General features: G+C 34.5%; 1 protein-coding gene across 1 annotated transcript in view; it reads left to right on the forward strand.

Annotated features, from left to right (window-relative positions):
• Positions 1–21,595, forward strand: part of LOC144966584 (cytochrome P450 2U1-like) — a 61,656-nt gene extending 40,061 nt beyond the window's left edge. Inside the window, exons 3-11 of the mRNA XM_078903271.1 lie at positions 34–185; positions 6,799–6,911; positions 8,294–8,461; positions 11,516–11,637; positions 12,717–12,838; positions 15,172–15,287; positions 16,930–17,057; positions 17,971–18,167; positions 20,704–21,595. Coding sequence (XP_078759397.1) covers positions 34–185; positions 6,799–6,911; positions 8,294–8,461; positions 11,516–11,637; positions 12,717–12,838; positions 15,172–15,287; positions 16,930–17,057; positions 17,971–18,167; positions 20,704–20,888 — 1,303 coding nt within the window. The 3' untranslated portion in view covers positions 20,889–21,595. The remainder of the gene's footprint in view (positions 1–33; positions 186–6,798; positions 6,912–8,293; positions 8,462–11,515; positions 11,638–12,716; positions 12,839–15,171; positions 15,288–16,929; positions 17,058–17,970; positions 18,168–20,703) is intronic.
• The last annotated feature ends 590 nt before the right edge of the window (positions 21,596–22,185 follow it).

Raw genomic sequence — 22,185 nt, forward strand, 5'->3', positions numbered from 1 at the left:
GTTTGTTAACATTCCTCATCATGCCTATTTCAGAACCGGAGATATCTACAGCATATATATGGGACAGAAACTTGTCGTCATTCTAAACAGCTATCCAATTCTTAAAGAGGCTTTCATCAAAAATGGAGATTACTTTTCGGACAGACCTCATCGGTTTATAGACACAGACGAGAGATTTGCTGGTGGTAAGTATAACTCAATAACTAAATACAACAATAAATCACCACGCTCCATATAACAGTAACGAAAGCTGGATGAAAGTTTTATGAATAAACCCCTCATCAGTATGATGAAATAATAATGCCTAAGAGCAGTAAGGCCCATGGACTCCATGTTTTAACCCTCCCCCCCCCCCCCCCCCCACCTTCTCCCAAATAAAAAAAAACCATGAGTGTAATATCCACTAAACGTGCTCACAGCCCTTTACAATGCCCCTTATCAACAGCAACACTTTACATGTAGAACGAGATGCATGGCGCATGTTAGGCGATATTACAATTTTTTTCTGACAGAGACAGCGCTGTTAACGGCCATGTACTCATACCTGAGATTGGTGAGAGAATGTGAGTAAAGAGCCTTTTCCAAGAACTCAAGCATGCGCCGAGCAAGGCTCTAAGTCATGGCCTTCCGAGCCAAAAGCCAATGTCATACAGCAAGACCACATAGCTGCCGTACAACGACAAAACCCCGTATCTTCGAAATTGGGTCAAACAGACATTTTTATACCATTGTGATCAGAATGACACCCTGCATCCACTCACAAAATATTACGAGGCAATTCTTAAAAATAAAAAAGTTAAACATTTTAAAAACACCGTATGTTGCTATTTCAATCAGCTGATGCAGCGACAAAACCCCGTAAGTCCAGTTATACGGGGTTTTGTCGTTGCATTGCCTCGATACGGGGTTTTGTCGTTGTATAACCGGCCGTGTAGTACCGTATAATTGTAAATTCTTCATTAGCTTAATACAAGTCGATCATCAACATCGTCTTTTCATTCTTCGCCTTCCTTTTCTTTATCCCTCACCTCCTCCTCCTCCTCCTCTTCTTCGTCCCTGACCTCCTCCTCCTCTTTCTCTTCTCCTTCTTCTTCTCTTCCTTTTCTTCTTCTCCCCTCCTCCTCCTTTTCCTCACCCTCTTCCTCTCCTTCTACTTCTTCTTCTCCTCCTCCTCCTCTTCATCCTTCTTCTTCTTCTTCTTCTTCTTCTTCTTCTTCTTCTTCTTCTTCTTCTTCTTCTTCTTCTTCTTCTTCTTCTTCTTCTTCTTCTTCTTCTCCCCTCCTCCTCCTTGTCCTCCTCCTCTTCTTCACCATCCTCCTCTTTCTCTCCTTCCTTCTCTTCTTCTTCTTCTTCTACTTCTTCTTCTTCTTCGTCATCTCCTCCTCCTCCTCCACTTCCTCCAAATCTCCTTCTTCCTTTTCTTCTTCTCCCCTCCTCCTCCGTGTCCTCCTCTTCATCAACCTCCTCCTTCTTCTTCTTCTTCTTCTTCTTCTTCTTCTTCTTCTTCTTCTTCTTCTTCTTCTTCTTCTTCTTCTTCTTCTTCTTCTTCTTTCTTCTTCTTCTTCTTCTTCTTCTTCTTCTTCTTCTTCTTCTTCTTCTTCTTCTTCTTCTTCTTCTTCTTCTTCTTCTTCTTCTTCTTCTTCTTCTTCTTCTTCTTCTTCTTCTTCTTCTTCTTCTTCTTCTTCTTCTTCTTCTCTTCTCTTCTTCTTCTTCTTCTTCTCTCCTCCTCCTCCTCCACTTCCTCCATATCTCCATCTTCCTTTTCTTCTCCTTCTTCTTCTTTTTCTTCTTCTCCCCTCCTCCTCCTCCTTGTCCTCCTCTTCCTCACCCTCCTCCTTTTTCCCTTTGTTCTTCTTCTTCTTCTTCTTCTTCTTCTTCTTCTTCTTCTTCTTCTTCTTCTTCTTCTTCTTCTTCTTCTTCTTCCTCTTCCTCTTCTTCTTCTTCTTCTTCTTCTTCTTCTTCTTCTTCTTCGTCTTCTTCTTCTTCTTCTTCTTCTTCTTCTTCTTCTTCTTCTTCTTCTTCTTCTTCTTCTTCTTCTTCTCCCCTCCTCCTCTTCTTCACCCTCCTCTTCTTTCTCTCCTTCCTTTTCTTCTTCTTCTTCTTCTTCTTCTTCTTCTTCTTCTTCTTCTTCTTCTTCTTCTTCTTCTCCTCCGCCTCCTCCTCCTTGTCCTCCTCCACATCCTCCATATCTCCTTCTTCCTGTTCTTCTCCTTCTTCTTCTTCCCTTTCTTCTTCTCCCCTCCTCCTCTTCCTCACCCTCCTCCTTTTTCTCTTCTTCTTCTTCTTCTCCTTCTTCTTCTTCTTTTCTCCTCACCCCCCTCCTCCTTGTCCTCTTCCTCTTACTTCATAACGAAATATTATCAGTAGTAAATAAATTTGAAAGACCCGATGTAACACTCTGTTCCCAATATATAAAAATATAGGTCAAACGCCGAGATACGGTATAGCACGCGTCATGATGCAACGACAAAACCCCGTATAATGTGAGATACGGTGTTTGCACCACTCCAATCGGCTTCCGATGCAGCGACAAAACCCCGTATAACAGTAAATTCAGATTTTCGAATAGTACAGGTTTCTATTTTCTATTTTTATACATCAAATGTGATAGAATAAAAAAAGACCTTTCGATTGATACCAAATTTGCATCAATTCTCCGCATAGTTATTGTAAAAAGTTGAAGTAAAATTTGAAAAGTTTTTCGGCTCTCCTGTAAAATCACGTTTGCCATTATACGGGGTTTTGTCGCTGTACGGCAGATAGGCTGATGTATGTAGCGATTATAAGTTGTAGACTAGTCTATCTTAAAGTCTTATTGAATCAGCTGACAAATACTGTTCAAGTATCGGGGGAAAAAGAATCTACCTTTGAGATATTTTTAAAATTATCATTAGCGTGGATTAAGATACCATCAGGCGCCAAAATCTATTTTAAGGAAAATCGAATGCGGATGGTAATAATTATTTTCTTGAACATTTTTTTCGGAGGATAAAAGAGTTTCCCCAAAAGTTTATGACTTTTAAGGAATAGTAAAATCAGTTTCCTCGTGGCCAAAGTTTATTTCGTAAACTAAACATTTTATACAAGTTGAATGCTACATACTCATTACCAAATCAATTTTAATACTTTTCGGTCTTCTTTGATTAGCACTTTTCTCCTTAGTGATATGATATAATTACTCCAATAACTCGAGGTATACATAATATTTGACATCTTTAGACCACAGTTACAATAATAAAATTTCAGTTTTGAAGGGCTTGATAACACAAGTTTTCACGGGCCCATCGTTGTAATTGAAATACTCTCAAACCAATGCAAGATATTTTCCATTACAACTATGTTAAAATAAGCCAACTATTGTGTTTAGTTATCAGACCGGATGATGTATGCACGAAGCCGTTCATTGCGCAATCGGACCTTACACGTGGTTATCATATTCTCAGACACGACCTTTGTAACAATGTCATCTTTAGGAATTCTATTAGGCAAAGAAACATAGCCTCAAGCGATCGGGTAATTTGAATATGTAACTTGTAAAGACGGCAAGAGAGGAAGAGGTAGACCAACAAGAAGCTGGGAACAAGATATATGTGAATGGCTGGGAATGACAGCAACTCAAGCAAGTAGACTGGCGGAAAACCGTAATCTGTTTCGCAAGAAAGTTCGGGAAGCAACGTCCTACGCAGGATCAGCTGACTAGATGATGATGATGAACTTGTAAAGATATATCTAGAGAGTATTGAATCACATTGCTAAATAGAAAGAAAAAAATGAACTAGCGAACCATGACTTAAAACACAAGATGCACATATTGACAGGTCTGATAACCGAATGCAATTTGGCCTGTTTTAACATTTTTGTAAGGACAAGGTTTTGCGTTGGTTTGAGAATATTTCGATTACACAATAAGCCCGTATTAATTTGTTATCAGATCTACAAATAGATACAGTATACATGTCGTTAAACGATAGTTGTTGGAAAGTTACTCGTTTTACGTCAATGTAACATTGGCTATATAACGTAGATTATTTCACCCCATCCCAGTGGAAAACCCTATCATTTCTTAGTAAATACGTAATCGTTTAATAATGCTTTGAACGTCTTGAATTTTGGCACATTTTATTGGTGTGAAATAAGGTGTAAAAGACAGCTGATTGCCAACTAAATCTTTTGGTACGCATGAATACAAATCTAACGTTTTTATATTTTGGGTCAAATCATATTTTTATCGTGCAATAACACATACTCGCAAACTCGTTGTGTTATAGAACAGTAAAGTTAGGTGCCCCAAACGTAAACAAAGGTCGAGAAGCACGTGGCAAACCACATGTTCCTGTCTTGACAGCTCACGTTCCAATGTAAATAATAGAAAAAAATAACCTTTAAAATTTGGCTGTTAGGTGGCAAAAGAAACACATATTCATAAATACTCGATCATGCATCAAATAATGTCTAGATATGGATATTTTATGGAACAAAAGGTAAAATTTTCTAAAATTTATCAAAAGTTACAGTCTATCTATTTTTAGACCAGAGCAAATTATTGCGCTGGTGTGAACAAAACGAGAATTATTCGGAGCCTGATTTTCATAATAATTTAGCCTTATATTATTATTTCTGCAACTGTTAGATTTTATGTAAACATATTTTCAATACTGAAAGTGTATTGCCTACAACTCAAACTACAAAATTGGGAGACCTATATTGTGCGTAAATTATTCCGGTCCCTAACGGAAATCACTAGCAACTTGTTATTGTTTACGTTTGGGGCACCTAACTTTACTGCTCTATTGGGCATGATAAAAATAACTCCTTTAATAAATGCAAGGAAATGAAAGAATCGTATATTATTTATGTCGGAATTAAGTAGATGAAGTGTACAGTATACAGTACACATGTCATTGAAACGATAGTTGTGGTTGGAGAGTTACTCATTTCACGTCAATGTAACATTGGCTTTATTCACCTAGATTATTTGTGTCAGAATGAAGAAGATGAAGAAAAGTGTACAGTATAGAATATTACATGTCGTTAAAACGATAGTTGTGGTTGGAGAGTTAATCATTTTACCTCAATGTATTATTGGTAATATTCACCTAGATTATTTATGCCAGAATAAAGTAGCTGAAGAAAAGTGAGTCTAAAGTCAAATTGATCTAAATTAGAAAATTCAATATTATTTTTATAATGACGAAATAAATCTCTCACAGAAACTTTCTGTCATTCTATACTGCTATCAGATTCTTTTATCACAAATGCAGATTACTTTTCCGATAATAACTCAATCGGTTTATGGACACAGACGAGAAATTTGACGGAGTTTAAATGACTAAATTACATGAAAAAGACAATAAATCGACACGCCCCCTGTAATAGCAACGAAAGCCGGATGAAAAGTGTGAGGATAAACCCCTCATCAGTATAATAGAATAATAATCCCTCAGAACCGTAAGGCCCATGGAATCCCATGGTGTATATAGCGATAATCTACTTTGACCTAAATCTTTTATAATTGGAAATTAAAATTCAAGTTTAAGGATCCTTACGGCATAAATAAAATCCTGAGCTTTTATATAGTGCAATATCCATTAAACGTGCTTTTAAAAAAAGTAGTTCTTAGAACCAATAGGCCCATGGAGCCGGAGTTTATCTCGGTTTCTATAGCGTGAAGCGGACAATAGCAATTTCTTGTATCATTTTGATAGGACGCTAATATATTGCACAGTACTTTCCGCCAGATCTAACAGACCCAGCTACCCAATCACTCCTGGATGGACAGAGGGGTCAGAAAATATCTCAACTGCACCCGATATCGATCACGGTCCCTCTGCCTGTGAAGCAAGCTCTACCAACTTAGTTTTTAAAAAAGAAAACATGCTTTTCAAATGCAGTTTTGAGACGATTCGTCACATATATCGGAAATTTGGAGGAAAAGCACCTCTTATCATTCTTATCTTTACAAACAGACCATTGATTTGAATTATGCTCCAATCTATATGTTATGCCCGCTACACACCTACCGCTATAAATGTCATGTATAAATGACATGTATACTGTACTTCCACACTATTCAGGTAAACCGTAAAAATATTCGCTTGTTGTGTGTAAATAGTGGTAAACATGGCTGACGATGATTTTTCTGTATATATGTTGTCCTGTCGTCAAAAAGGAAAAAGAAGAGATCGATGGGGCAAAACTACACAGTAAATTAATGCAATAAATACGTTTTAAAAATATTTTGTTAATAAGCATTAAATCGAGACGTGTAAGCGTAGACTGTTCATTTGACCTGCTGAGTTCAAATATGTATTTATTTTAAAGAGGTCTATGTATTTGTTTTAAGACCGTTAACGGTATACCGTTCGGTATAGAACGTTAGGTGTGTAGGGGGCATTAGACGTGCACCTTATCACTGATCAACATTATCGTCGGCTATTGCAGACATTTTTTAAGCAGCATTTTGGATAACTAATGATGTACACCAAAGGAGTGGTATGTAAAAACATTTAAAGATTTTCATATTTATTGCCTTCAAAGAATCCTGTTTGTTTGGGGGGGGGGGGGGGTTAGCTAATTTTTAAGGGTTTCCAGCGCATTTTATATCCAGTGAAGGTAAAAATAATTAAAACCCTGCACTCTGGTTAATTGGGTGAAACAAGAAAAGAAAAGTGGAAAAATATATCATTGTTTTGTTCAAAGTATCACAGAAACCAAACCATGGTACCGTGTGAGAAATTATAGATAAACGCACATAGTTCTATGACCCTTAGTGATTATATAAACCCATTTCGTGTCCAGGCATTATGAATACCTCTGGGCTTCTGTGGAAGGAACAAAGGGATGTGACAGTTTCAATTCTCAAACAGTTTGGCATGGGAAAGAATTGGATGGCTGAAAGGATTAACACTGAGGTAAGGACAGACCATTTTAATAATAATAATAATAATAATAATAATAATAATAATAATAATAATAATAATAATAATAATAATAATAATAATAATAATAATAATATGATGATGATGATGATGATGATGATGATGATGATGATGATGATGATGATGATGATGATGATGATAATGATAATAATAATGATAATGATAATGATAATGATAATAATGATAATGATGATAATAGTAATAATAATAATAATAATAATAATAATAATAATAATAATAATAATAATAATAATAATAATAATAATAATAATAATATAATAATAATATACACTTTATAGTGCATAACCATGACTTGAGGTCATGCTCTCTGCGCTTCACAGTTACAAGAATGATAATCTAAAACGTCACTAACATGCAGACACACACACACACACACACACACACATACAAGCACACACAAACAGACACACTTTCAGTTATTACTCAAAAGAAGAACATATTTTAAAACACCTATAACATATAAATGTGAAACATTGACAGAGACTTAAAAATATGTTTTTGTAAAAAATTGTTTAAGCTTGATTTAAAAACATCGACACTTGATTCTTCACGAATATCCCTGGAAATATCGTTCCATATTTGAGGACCAAGTGTTCAAAATTATTTCCCACCATAAAATAAATAATTTTATTTATTGTTTTTTAATTTAAAAAAAAATTTGTGGATTTTCTTTGTTGTTTTTTTTGTGTGTGCTTTTTTCAGAGAAAGTTTGGCTTTCTATATTTTTTGATCTGGCAATCCCGCTGTACTGGGATGATAAATGCTAAGTGGGAACATATGATGCTCAATTTTGGTCTTTAAAAAACGTAAAATAAAGCCTTCGTGATCGACCGCGTATTCAATGTCTCTTCAGATGTCATCAATCAACGTGAATTTTCGAAGTTATAGGCGTGGATTGTTTTGACAAAAAAATATCATTCAGTAAATTAATTTAAATCCATGTTCTTGGTGCTTGATTTACAAAATTTACCCACTTATTAATGACAAGATTCATAATATTTTATTTGATCGTCGGGAGCAAAAGGAATGAGTCTTCCTCACGAAAGAACTAACTAAATATTATTATTACATTATTCAACATCGATCACCCTGATAGTATTCAATGAGACCTGTACTCCCCTTTTACTATAATGTACTTATTGGATATTCATTTTTAAAAGGATTAATATTTTTTCAATTCTATAAGCAATTTTAATGATAGTTTTGGAGTATATATTGTCGATTGTCGAAGGTCTTTAACACAAGATCTTTCTTTCTATCATTTTTCCACTTCTTCAAAACTGTTACATTAATATTTTGTTTCATACCATTTATTTTCATATTCTAAATTCAAGGTAAAGTTTTATATGGACCACCTTGCCAAGTCAAACAGCAAACCGATAGAGGTACGATCTTTGACCAAAGCCTGTATCGCCAACATTATTTGTTCAATACTGATTGGGAAAAGGTTTGAGCTGGAAGATCCATACTTTCAAAACTTCTTTCAAATCATGTCTGAACAGGTAAGATATTACAGAGAATGTGAGAATAATAGATTAACTTAAATATCAGATATTAGGCTATGAGGATGTGGGACTTGTATAAAATGTTTTTTTTTTATTTTACTTTGGGAGCGCGTATTGGGAAGGATTCGAGCAGGAGTTCGAGGGTCTTATTATTATACCTCTCAAGTCACCTATATGAGTGCTTATCAAAATGGTTTAATTTTTACAATGATTAGTTATTGAATTAAACGATCTCACATCAAGAATTCTCCCTTACGCCTCAAAATCTATTTTAAGTAAAAACCGGATGCCCTATAGGAACCCCTCGTAATATTGTTGCATCCGGTTTTCTCCAAAACTAAACGGGTAAAATTATATTTGTTGCCATGCCAAAAAGCAAAGTGGATCTTTCATAATAAAATAAAATTCCCTTTATTCATCCCCAAGGGGAAATTTGTCTTTAGGGTCTAGTCCAATGGAAGACTGGAATAACCCAGACGTCAGCAGCCGTGCAGCGCCACAGTGAGCTAGGGCGAGGTGACTTGCTCAAGGCCACAAAAATAGGCGGGTAATCGAACTCGGTACGTTTTGTGTACGAAGCAAAAACCGTACCGCTTAACCATTTTTAATGCAAATATTCTTGTTTAAATTTATTGCAATAGTAAAATAATACTTTAAAAATATTTCCACAAAAGCATTATATGACTATATTATTTAAATATGTTCTAGGAGATACAGAATATTTCTTTCTAGTCTAGTTTTTTTTTTTAAGTACATCATCTGAGGCTTTGGGTTTTCTTTTAATTCTAAAGAAGAGACAGATTGTTAGCAATTCATGTTTTTATGTCACTGAAAAAAAAAACCTTGATTTATCTAACATCCAAACCGTGAGCAATAATTTTGTTGTTTTGTTTGTTTTTTGTTTTCTTTTTAAAGTTTATTAGTCTTCGGGCATGCATCCATGATATTTCGTCGGCTGCAATCTGGGGGACTGATTTTGTTTGACGAGCTTCAGGGTTTAACTTTTTGAGGGGTTGCCAGGCATGACGGCTGGATTGACGAAGATCAAAATTTTCGACAGTTTCTACCCATCTTTCTTTTCAGCTTTCATATAGTGTATTTAGTAGTTCTTCTGCAACATGTTCATTATGTGTCTCCTCATATTTTGTCAGCAATTTTTTGCTTCGCTCATTCCAGCATGAGATGTATTGTTTTCTAAAATCCCTGGGTATGTTCTTCTTTGCGGAGGTTAGGACAAGTTTGTTAAATCTCCCTATATTCTCAGTTTTGGGGGGAATCCTATGGCAGGTTTTGTCAATTTCATCGGCGAAAGCTTTCCAGTTTGCTTTTCGGAAAGTCCACCTTGGTTTGGGCAGGGTGTTCATGATTGGGATTTGGATTCCAGTTCTAACAAGGACTGGACGACGTTGACTGTGAGGAAAATCTCCCAGGATTTCTCTAGTTGACTTCAGCGAATTTCCATTTAGGTCCTTTGTTACAAACACGAGGTCTGGGGTATAGTCTTTGCACCAACGTGCCGATCTTAGAGTTCCTTTGTCTTTGGGGTTGTCTGGGTGGGGATCCTGACCTCCCATAGTGGGCAGGGAGGTACATGCTGTCTTCTATCCCCCCATACCAGTTTTCCAGTTGTTTCCTGTCATTGTCTTGGAATGAGATTACTTAGTTTTGTCCTGATCCTTGCCGGAGTTCCTTGGCTGGGAGGGAAACAGTCGAATGTATAGTTATAGTTTTGGGAGATGATATGTTTTTCCTTGTAAATCATCTCTCTGTTATGCATTGTATTATGTTTAGTTTACATATTATATTATATGATTGGTAAACATTTGAGTATATTCCTCTTAGTTGGGACCTGTGCTTGTGTTTGGATGAGCCTTTTAGGTGATCTCAAACTAAGTACTTTGACGGTGTGCTCTTGGAATCTACATCTGTTCCCTATTTGAACCAATTCCCCTTTGTCTTAATTTTTCTTTTGTGCTTTAATTGCAATTCTAGAACTTTTTACCATCCCATTTTCTTCCTTTTTACTGGTGCTGATATGAGCTTAATGTGTTGCAAGCGCCGTAAAATACGGTAAAACCCTTAAAAACAAAACAAACTTTGGGGTTGTAAATGTTTGTTAGGTCATTAATGTTTGCCCATTGTGAGATCTCATTCCCTGGAGTGTCATTTTTGTTGTAACCCCGTTCGGAATGGTGGCTGTTATGGATGGGTGATTTACTTGGGCATTCGGGTAAGAGGCCCAGTTAAGATTTGGTGGGTTGTATACATTAGTAATTTCAGTACCACCAAATTTAATATTGATTCTTTGTGTGCCGTCGATTTCTGTGCTGCCTCCCAAGTCAGTGATGATGCCATATTGCCTATTGTGCTGTTTGTTTATTACGTGATATCCCTGAATGTTGTATCTTGAGGGAGGGGCAGTGTCATCGAGATGAGTTTCCTGGAGGAGGACAATGTCAACATTATATTTTTTTAGTACATGTAATAGGTACTTAGCCATTGATATTCCTTCTATATTTAGGTAAAGTATTTTAATGTTTGGGCCTATAGTGAGATTGTTTTCACCGTTGGAGTCTAGCTCACTTGTCATGTCATCGGACTTCCTACGTTTGACTCGCGGTCCTCTTTGTACTGGGCGACGACCGAGCCAGCATAGTATATTTTCCTATTTTTCATTGTCATTGAGTTGGAGGTGTGGGTCCAGGAAAAGGAAGAACCTTGTCTGGACACTGGTTTGGATCATTCTTGGTCTGGCTACTCATCTTCAGCTGTTCCAGCAGGATTGGATCTAGGCTGGTATCACCTTCAGGGTCATGGCAGCACACAAGCTCCTGATGATGCTTCTCATGAGGTGGTGTTGGTAGGGGGGGGGGTAGAGTTGTCGTGGTGACAGAGAGACTTTGGGTTGTCCGTGGTTACTATAATTACAACCTATTACTATTTCGTAAAGGCCGTTCAGGTCAGGGATTAAATAATTTATCAGTCATAATAATATTTGTCACTATATCATGGTCCAGTACTTATCGATTTTTGATTAAACCCTTCAAACAGGTTGTATTATTGGAAGGGACAGCAGTTGTCAACGTATTTCCTTGGCTAAAATATCTACCTGGAGACCTATTCCACGCAAAGGAAATGCTGAAAAATGAAGAATTGTTTAGGACAGGGTTCAGGTACTGGTTTTTTGTTTTATTTATTCTTCCTCGCTTCTCCATTTGTAATGACCGTTCTATCGCTTTTTATACTTTTGTCATTTAACTCCCTGTAACATAGGAATTTTCAAGTCTTTACAGTCATAAGATGCAACACTTTTATTCTGGTTTTGTAGCTGTAATGTGTCAGATATAATTGATTGCTACCTTCGTAAATAATGTTAGTTTATTTCAAAGTACTTTCCACCAAATCAGAAAGATCCATTATCCAATCATTGCCTGGTGGATGATAGAATGATCCCCTGATAGATACCAATTATCCTTGCGTTTGAGCAGATTACTATATAAATTTGGGCGTTGGAATCCATTGTATGAGAGAATCAAGGACTCTGCAGTTTTAGTAGCATGAGCATCCTTATCATCATCATCATCATCATCATCATCATCATCATCATCATCATCATCATCATCATCATCATCATCATAATAATAATAATAATAATAATAATAATGGTACTACTACTGCTACTACTGCAACTACTGCTACTACTACTACTACTACTACTACTACTACTACTACTACTACTACTACTACTACTACTACTACTACTACTACTACTAATAATAATATATAATAATAATAATAATAATAATAATAATAATAATAATAATAATAATAATAATAATAATTTTTAACTGATGATGATGATGATGATGATGATGATGATGATGATGATGATGATAATAATAATAATTATTATTACCATCATCATTATTATTATCATTATTATTATGATTATTATTATTATTATTATTATTATTATTATTATTATTATTATTAGAAAGTAGTAGTAGTAGTAGTAGTAGTAGTAGTAGTAGTAGTAGTAGTAGTAGTAGTAGTAGTAGTAGTAGTAGTAGTAGTGGTGCTAGTGGTAGTGGTATTAGTAGGTAGTATTTTTTTATCATCATCATCATTATTATTGACCCAATAAAATCCAATAACGCTGGAATCGTTAAAAAATGCTAATTACTCATTCTCGTGTAATATTTCATATAGACGTCTATTATGGTTTTCGGCATTCTTTTTTTTTTAATTTCAGCTTGAAATTTATAAACGAAATGAGAGAGAACAAAGATGAGAAGAATTACCAAAACTTCATAAAGTCTTACCAAATGGAGGAGGACGAAAGAAAAAAATCGTGTCATGAAACAACCTTAAACGGTAGATAGATTAGACGTCTAGTATTAAGTATTAATTATTTTTATTGAAAATTACACAAACTGTATATACATTGCGTAAACTGTTTTTATTGTTGAACGATCTCCGCCAGTCTGTAGTATTTAGAGCTCTATAATATATATATATTGAAAACGTCTAAAAATATATCTTTTCACTAAATACTTATTTGATTGAATTGTTACAAGTCGTGTTTTATTTGATGTTTTTTTATGACCTCTTCGTGTTCTTTTTGTTTTGATATCGGTTGATTTGGTCCCATTTTTTTGTTAAATAAAAAAAATAAATAAATAATAAAAAAAATAAAAAATAAAAATAAAACAAAATAATAATACAAAAAAAAATTTAAAAAAAAAAAAATAAAAATAAATATATTATATATATATATATATATATATTATATATATAATTCCCTTTATTCATCCCATAGGGCGAAACTGTCTCTAGGGTCTATTTCAAGAGAAGGCTGGAATAACCCAAGCGTCAGCCGCAGTGCAGCACACAAATTGAGCTAGGGCGAGGTGACTTGCTCAAGGCCGCACAGCGCAGTGGCGGGTGCTCGAACTCGGTACCTTTCGGGTATGAAGCAAAGACCGTACTGCTGAGTCACGCTTTCCCCTATAGTGTTATTGTGATCTGTGTAAACAATGTCTAATAGGTTTGAGGTTTCTGCAAAAGTCTCTATAGATAGAACGAAGTTGACGTCACTCAGGTCTTATTGTTTTTTGCCATCCATTATTATTATTATTATTATCATCATCATTATTATTATCATTATCATTATCATTATTATTATTATTATTATTATTATTATTATTATTATTATTATCATCATCATCATTATCATTATCATTATCATCATCATTATTATTATCATTATTATTATTCATCTTATTCGTCATATAATATGTGATCATTTTAACTTTTCATCACCTTGATCACTCTGACATAATATTGGTTTGAAACAGGTGGTCAAATATTTTTGTGGTATATCAGGAAATATCACTTGGTTGACCATCCCAAATAGAATCAAATTAAACAGACTCATAGCTAGGTTATTCCATGTGATAGAAAATAATTCTAGATGTTTTAGAATGAACGATCTCGTCATATGGCTGGATACTTTGCTCCAATCGAATTCTCTCAGACTACAGTCTAGTTAACTGGTGGTCTGAGACTATTCATATCGCCCATGCAGACGCATACAGAGTCCATACCTGAATAGAATGGGACAGCTGTAATAATGACGCCATTCACGGCCCGACGGAAAATCTCCCATGTGGATCATGACCAAAACTATCCTGAAGAGAATGGGTGACACTCAACCGGGCAAGAACTAAAGTAGGGAAGACTGTTCAGAACATGTTAAAGTGGCGACTTTCGACGGACAGTCAGTTCAGTGTAAGTGCGGACATACAATGCAGTCCATGACAACATTCGCTTGGAATGTAACTTGGGACCGACGTGCACTGACACTGAACCTGCAGCCAAGATCCTATGAAATGGATCCACTACTGGTTTGAAACGATGTGATGATGTCTCAGCCAATTCAGATTATCTTGCAGGTTCTTAAGTCAGTGTCAGTGCACGTCGGTCCCAAGTTACATTCCAAGAGAATATTATCCATGGACTGCATTAGGTGTCCGCACTTAAACTGACTGTCCGTCGAAAGTCGCCACTTTAACATGTTCTGCCCATCTTCCCCACTTTAGTTCTTTCCCGGTTGACTGTCATCCATTCTCTTCTGAATAGTTTTTTTTAAAAAGGCGTTTTCCTACATGATCTGCAAATTGGGCTGTGAAAGCTTGTCAAGCAATCTATGACGATTTTGTTCCAAATCACGTGACACAAAATGATTTGTGTAACATTTATTTTTGAAGTTCAGGTCGAGTTTGCTAAATTTGGTGATGACTAATGTGGCTTAATGACTAATGGGCACAGTGTATGGCTTTTACCTAGAAGATGGCGAAAACTGGATGTAAATAACTATAACGGTTTTAGAATAATAAATCATTAAAATCATGGAAAGACTTTATGGACACCCTGTGGATTTGGAAATCGTTTAGTTAAGTCCATATTCCCATCTTCTTCAGATTTTTATTTCATGAGCTGTGTCCAATTGTGAACTTTACTTTTGTGTATCAATTGACACGGTCGTTTTCTTAACTTGAATACAAAATTGAGTTTGTTACAATAAAATAAAAAGGCCAATGAAAGAATCATCTCCAATATCTCAGAATGGAATGAAAATTGAAAATAACGTATTTTAGAAACCCACTCTTCATTTGAACTTATTTCATCGTTTCTCATTATCCCAGAGCAAAATCTGATAATGATCATGACCAACCTGTTTCAAGCTGGAACAGAAACAACCAGCACTCAGATCTTATGGGCTCTTTTATTTATCCTGCGCAATCCGGACGTACAGAAAAAGGTTGGTAATATCGACATTATATGGGTAACAATTTTTTTGTTCTACATTTTATTGATTTGAGGTTTTTTCATCAATGTTGCTCCAGCAATTTTACATTTCCTTCTCATAATTTTATTTTATCAGTCAACACATAAAAGAACAATGATTGCGCCAAAACGGAATTATGAATAAATACAATGCACCACAAATGAAACAAAATGAAATCGAATTTCATCTGTCTATATCGTGTGTGTGTGTGTGTGTGTGTGTGTGTGTGTGTGTGTGTGTATGTGTGTGTGTGTGTATGTGTGTTTGTGAGAGAGAGACAGACAGACAGATATATATATAATAATATATACATTAACAATAATAATAATATAATAATAATAATAATAATAATAATAATAATAATAATAATAATAATAATAATAATAATAATAATAATAATAATATCATTATTATTTTTTAATAATAATTATAATGATGATGATAATAATAATAATTACTACTGTATTATGATGATGATGATGATGATGATGATGATGATTATTATCATTATTATTATTATTATTAGTATTATTATTATTATTAGTAGTAGTAGTAGTAGTAGTAGTAGTATAAAAATATATTATAAAAGACTAATATGTGGTCAGATAAACCAAACTCTCAGCTCACGTCTGCTCTTGACTAATGTCTCTGTAATATTTTAAAAGATGGCCCGTTTCTCTAATTAAAGAATAAAAGTATTGAATATAGAAATTTTGAAGTTCATTTGTCTGAAATTGCTTGACCCAAAAGCCATTGAGATCAATTGTCTGAAATTGCTTGACCCAAAAGCCACTGAGATCAATTGTCTGAAATTGGTTGACCCAAAAGCCACTGAGATCAATTGTCTGAAATTGCTTGACCTGAAGGACACTGTCGAGATTAAGACAATGTATAATGGCGTATAATCTCCCTTTTTTGTTACAACCAAACACATTTATTTGATTGGAAACTGATCTGTACTCATGTAAATATTCACTGAGAAATTTATAGTGACTATTTACCAAATAAGTGGAAAATTTACTCGACTGTGTAATTATATTTCTGCAGCTATTTGTTGATATAAATCTAGTTTATTGTAACAGTCTTTCATTTAACAAGACTAAAATAATAGACAATGTCAGGGGACATCAAATTAAGAAATTGGAATGTGTAAGTTTAGATATATAAAATTAAACTTTAATGTTTTTTAAAATGAACAGAGCATGTTCAAAAAAGAACAAAATATTAAACACGTGGTTACACTTTTCTTCAGACAATGTCGAAAACGTCAAAACGGTAAGGCTTTACTTCAGTTAAATCCAGATATACTTGAGAACAATTCTCAGCAATTTCTTTTAACTTCTACTGTTATCTGAAGATAGGTTTTGGACCAAAACGTTTTTTGCATAGTAGTATTTTCTGTTTAAAGACTTTTATATTCACTTTTATACATTACATTTCTAGACCACAGGGTCTAGCAGCTATTTACTTTGACCAAATTTAAACAATAGCAGCTTTAGTGTTTAAAATAGGTTATCATCATTTCTGTGGTGACAGCGTTTGGAGATTAAATCCAGAAATACTCTAAACATAAAAATGAGAATCAATGGGTCCAAATGTACTTATTTATTTTCAGCTTCAACAGGAAATCGATGAGGTAATTGGAACAGAGAAAGCTCCAACGGTTGAAGACAAAATTAAATTGAAATACGTCAACGCCGTCATCATGGAGACCCAAAGATTGGGCGTTGCTGGGCCCCTCGGGTAATATTTAGGTTTGAAACCTAAATGTCTAGATTAATCTAAAATCAGAGGTGGACTAATATCTGTTTAATTGTATTCTGTGTTGTTTTTCTGTTTGAATGGACATTGACTGAAGCCCTCTCATAATCCTCATAGTGGGCAGGGAGGTCACTTGCTGTGTTCTACACCCTTATAGCTGTTTTCCAACTTGCTTTTTGTCTGTCTTGCATTGAGATTAACTCGGGTTGTCCAATCCCTTGTTGAAGTCCTTGGCTGAGAGGAGATAGTCAAATGTATAGTTAAAGTTGTAATTGATGATAATTTTTCTTTGTAAAACATCTGTTATGTATTGTTGTAATGTGCAGAATGGAAGTGATACTACAAAAGCAATCAGATGGCTTCCGATTCTTCTTAGTAACAACCAAAAACCTCATAATATACAAAAATAAAAAGCAAAATAGAAAGAAATAAAAAGATAAAAGGTTGTGCGAAAACAGCATTCCACAATGCTTTACATGGCAAACATCATCATTTCCATTACAACATGGGAAAATATTTAAAACGCCATAGACCGCGTATTTATAACAGCAAAACATATGAACAATTGATAGAGACCGTACAAATGGCAGCACCGATTTTTGTTTTGCAGAATAATGATGAAGATGCCTTGGAGCAATTACCAAAAAAAAAAGGAACGGACTACCTAGCACTTTTTGTCGCATCGAAAGACTGACAAGTGTACCCAGTATTTGATTGTGTGCATTTTTTCATAATTCTTTTCCATGGTTAGGTTGATAGGGAGTTATGGGTTTCGTCCATTCTTGAAATTTAAGTCATAGGGGAAATTTTAGTTATATATTAAATTTTCCTTCAGAATCTCTGAATATAGATATACTAATATCCATGTTCATTTATCATAATATTATGTCCACAGTTTACCTCATCTGTGTAACAAAACCACGACCATTGGTGGATATACCATTCCAGAAGGTGCTATTGTGATGCCAAATATCAATACTGTGCTTCACGGTGAAAAAAATTGGAAAGAGCCCATGGTTTTCAGACCTGAACGTTTTCTTGATGAAGCTGGGAATCCTGTGGTGCCAGACAATTTTATACCGTTTTCACTAGGTAATGTACTACTACTACTACTACTAAATTTATACTATTACTTGGTCACACGGCTGTTCCAATAAAGAGAAAGGGATAAATGTGGGAATGAATTCGAAGGTTGACTGAAATGAAGAATGTATCAATAAAGATGACAGAAGATATATTGAAATAGTTTGGACATGTTAAGTGATGAGAGTACGTGAGAAACAAAGTAATGGATATGCCATTAGCGGGGAATAAAAAAAAAGGGACGCCCAAAGAATAGATGGATGTAGAGGGTAAGGACGATATGAAAGAACTGGCCTGGAGGAAGATGATGCTATGGACCGATGCATGGGAAAGTGGAATTCCTTATGGCAACCCTGGAAAATGCGGGATAAGCTGCAAGAGGAAGAAGAAGAAGAAGACATGTATTCAACAACAACTACTACTACTACTATTACTACTACTACTACTACTATTACTACTACTACTACTACTACTACTACTACTACTACTACTACTACTATTACTACTACTCCTACTACTCATACTTTTACTACGACTACTACTACTACTCCTACTACTACTACTCCTACTACTACTACTACTACTACTACTACTACTACTACTACTACTACTATTACTACTACTCCTACTACTCATACTTTTACTACTACTACTACTACTACTACTACTACTACTACTACTACTACTACTACTACTACTACTACTACTACTACTACTACTACCACTACTACTACAAATAATAATAATAATAATATACCACTAATACTAATACACTACTACAACAACAACAACTACTACTACTGCTACTACTACTACTACTACTACTACTACTACTACTACTACTACTACTGCTGCTGCTGCTGCTGCTTCTACTACTACTACTAGTACTACTGCTGCTACTACTACCTGTACTTCTGCTTCTACTACTACTGCTAATACTACTACTACTACTACTACTGCTACTACTACTACTACTACTACTACTACTACTACTACTACTACTACTACTACTACTACTACTACCACTACTACTACTACTACTATTGCTGCTACTACTTCTACTACTATTACTGCTACCATTACTATTACCACTATACTACTACAGCTACCACTACTATTACCACTTTAGCATCGCTTCCTGTCCTGATAAAATCGGGACTGTCCACTTGACAATCTGGATGTTTTAAAAATTTAATTAAATAATGGACTATTATATGTTTGGAAATGACCCTTGCCTGTTCCAGGATTATGCTGTCATATCACGGAATCGAGCAATATCATAAATATGGCTGTGGATAATTTCATCAGCATACATGCATAATCTTAAAAGCAAGGACAACCCAAAGAACACAAGTTGGGTTGCTCTGCTTCAGAAATAGAGAAAATGTGATGCAACAAAGTCAGAACCGCGTATGCCCTTCACCATTTCCTATCACTGCTCGTACAAGTCTCCCCAAAGAGTTAATCAAGGTGGATTTGTCATTTTATTTTCTGTGTCACATTCCATCCTGTTTCAACAATGTTCCAAAGCTCGTAAGCATCCCTTACTTGGCACTGTTGTTCCCTTGTATGTGTTATTATATCTCAGAGGTGCTCAATAAGATTGGGGTTTGGATTTACAGCATGCCACTCGGGCACCAGTTAAGATCTCAATTTATTTATTTATTTTATTTTATTTTATTTTTTTGTGTTTTTTTTTTTTTTTTTGGTTGGGGAGGGGGGGGGGTTAAATCAGCACCTAACTCTTACACAGTGGAAGACAACATGGCAGTGTTCATTTAGGACACGTTTGCGCGAAAGGGTTCTGTTTCGAGAATTTAAGAACTTGTTTTCACGATTGTCCCTGTAACATTCTTTATAATTCCTTCTTTGCACCATTTCTCAAGTCGAAATATCAAGCTGTCTTGCAAAAATGTTCACCATCCCCAATATGATTGACCGATTGCAATATAACTAAGCATGCATGTGGTTTAATAAATATTATTTTAGATAATATACATTTTTCATAGATCCCCTTACACATAAATTAACAAAGTAATTAAGTTAATTTTGCACTTGAAAAGTTGGCGGCTATAATATAATATGCTCTTGGAATCTAAATCCATTCTCTATGTGTAGCATTCACCTTTTTTGTGTGCTTTTAATTGTAAATCTAGAGTTTTTAAAAATATACTGGCGATGAACTTAATGCGTTGCAATCGCCGTAAAACATTTAAAGAACAGACCAAACAATATTACCACTATTACTACTACCATTACTACAACTTCTTCTACCATCACCAAGACGATCAGCATCATAGTCATCATCTTCATCATCATCGTCATCATCATCGTCATCATCATCATCATCATCATCATCATCAACAACAACAACAACAACAATAACAACAACAGCAACAACGGCAAAAACAACAAGAACGAAAAACAACACCCTCTTCATCATCACCATCATCATCATCATCATCATCATCAAACCACATCATCATCATCATCATTATCGTCGCCGTCGTCACCATCCTAACAACTCCATCCTCATATATTCCAGGCCGCCGTTCCTGCCCTGGAGAAGCTTTAGCCAAGCTGGAGTTATTCATCTTTATTACCAACATCTTACAGAGATTCAGTCTCCAGCCAGAGGACCCAGACAATCTACCTTCCCAAGAGCCAGTCTTTGGTTTGGTTAACACAACCCAGCCTTTCAAAATCCGTTTTATTCCACGTGTTGTCTAAATTATTATTATTATTATTATTATTATTATTATTATTATTATTATTATTATTATTATTATTATTATTATTATTATTATTATTATTATTATTATTATTATTATTATTATTATTATTATTATTATTATTAGCGCCTGGGGTCAACTGCTTAGAGGGAAACAGTCAGATGGACAATTATCTTTTTGTGAGAGATGATAACTTCACTTTTCTAAATCATCTCTCGGTTATATACTAGAAATTTTAATATTACATGGGTTTTTAATATGTTGCCTATTGTTGGAGATCCTGGCGTACTGGTACTGTGGGACTTTGAGTTGTTTCAGGCTACCTAAAAAAATACGTCTTCCAATTTTTGAACTCGCCAAATTTGTTTTTTCTTTACTTTATAACTTATACAGGATGTCTACAAAGTGTCATACATGTCCAGCTTTACAATCTATTTTCATTTACTCATTTATGCTATAAATTGTAGAGATGTGGCTGAAAGATACTTTTCTTCACTGAAGAAGAGGTCACATGTTGTTAAAATACAATTTATTTACATCCCAATTGATTGTGGTCATAATATATGACAAAACTTCCGATTATTTTATCATCTTCCTTTTTCTGGCAATGGCATTATCTAATTGTGCCGCAAATACAATAAAAAATCTTGAAAAGAAATATCCAATCCTTGGATATGGCATTTTGTTGTCTAAATCAAAATGTTATTGTGGTCATGTTATTATAATATATATATATATATATATATATATATATATATATATATATATATATATATATATATATATATATATATATATATATATATATATATATATATATATATATATATATATATTTTTTTTTTTTTTTTTTTTTTTTTTTTGAATGTCAGCACTTAACATAATTTATCGAGGGAAATCGTACTGTCGGAAATTCGACAATTGTCGGAAGTTTTACTGAAGTGATCATATTATGATAATATTAATCTGAGATGACAAAGAAAACAGGTGGGTATTGATAAAAAAATTTAATGAATGAATGAAGATCAGGCAATATAACAAAAATATCTCATTCAAATGAAAACAGTTATATACCAAAAGTATTTATTCTAATATAAAGGCGTAAGTTATTTTTTTGTTTGTTTTGTTTTGTTGTTTTTTCTTTTGTGTATTATCAGTTAAAGTCAGACAATATTTCAATGGTATGCAATAAATAACATTCATTTGCACCAACTGATTTTAACTGACAATAGATAATTAAATAATAATATTATTTGTGGTTTTAGAACGTAAATAAATTCATGTAAGATCAGGCT

Source organism: Berghia stephanieae, chromosome 2 (genome assembly GCF_034508935.2).
Source record: "Berghia stephanieae isolate SIO BIC M18660-M18661 chromosome 2, UCSD_Bste_1.3, whole genome shotgun sequence".
In the NCBI taxonomy this organism is placed as follows: Eukaryota; Metazoa; Mollusca; class Gastropoda; order Nudibranchia; family Aeolidiidae; genus Berghia; species Berghia stephanieae.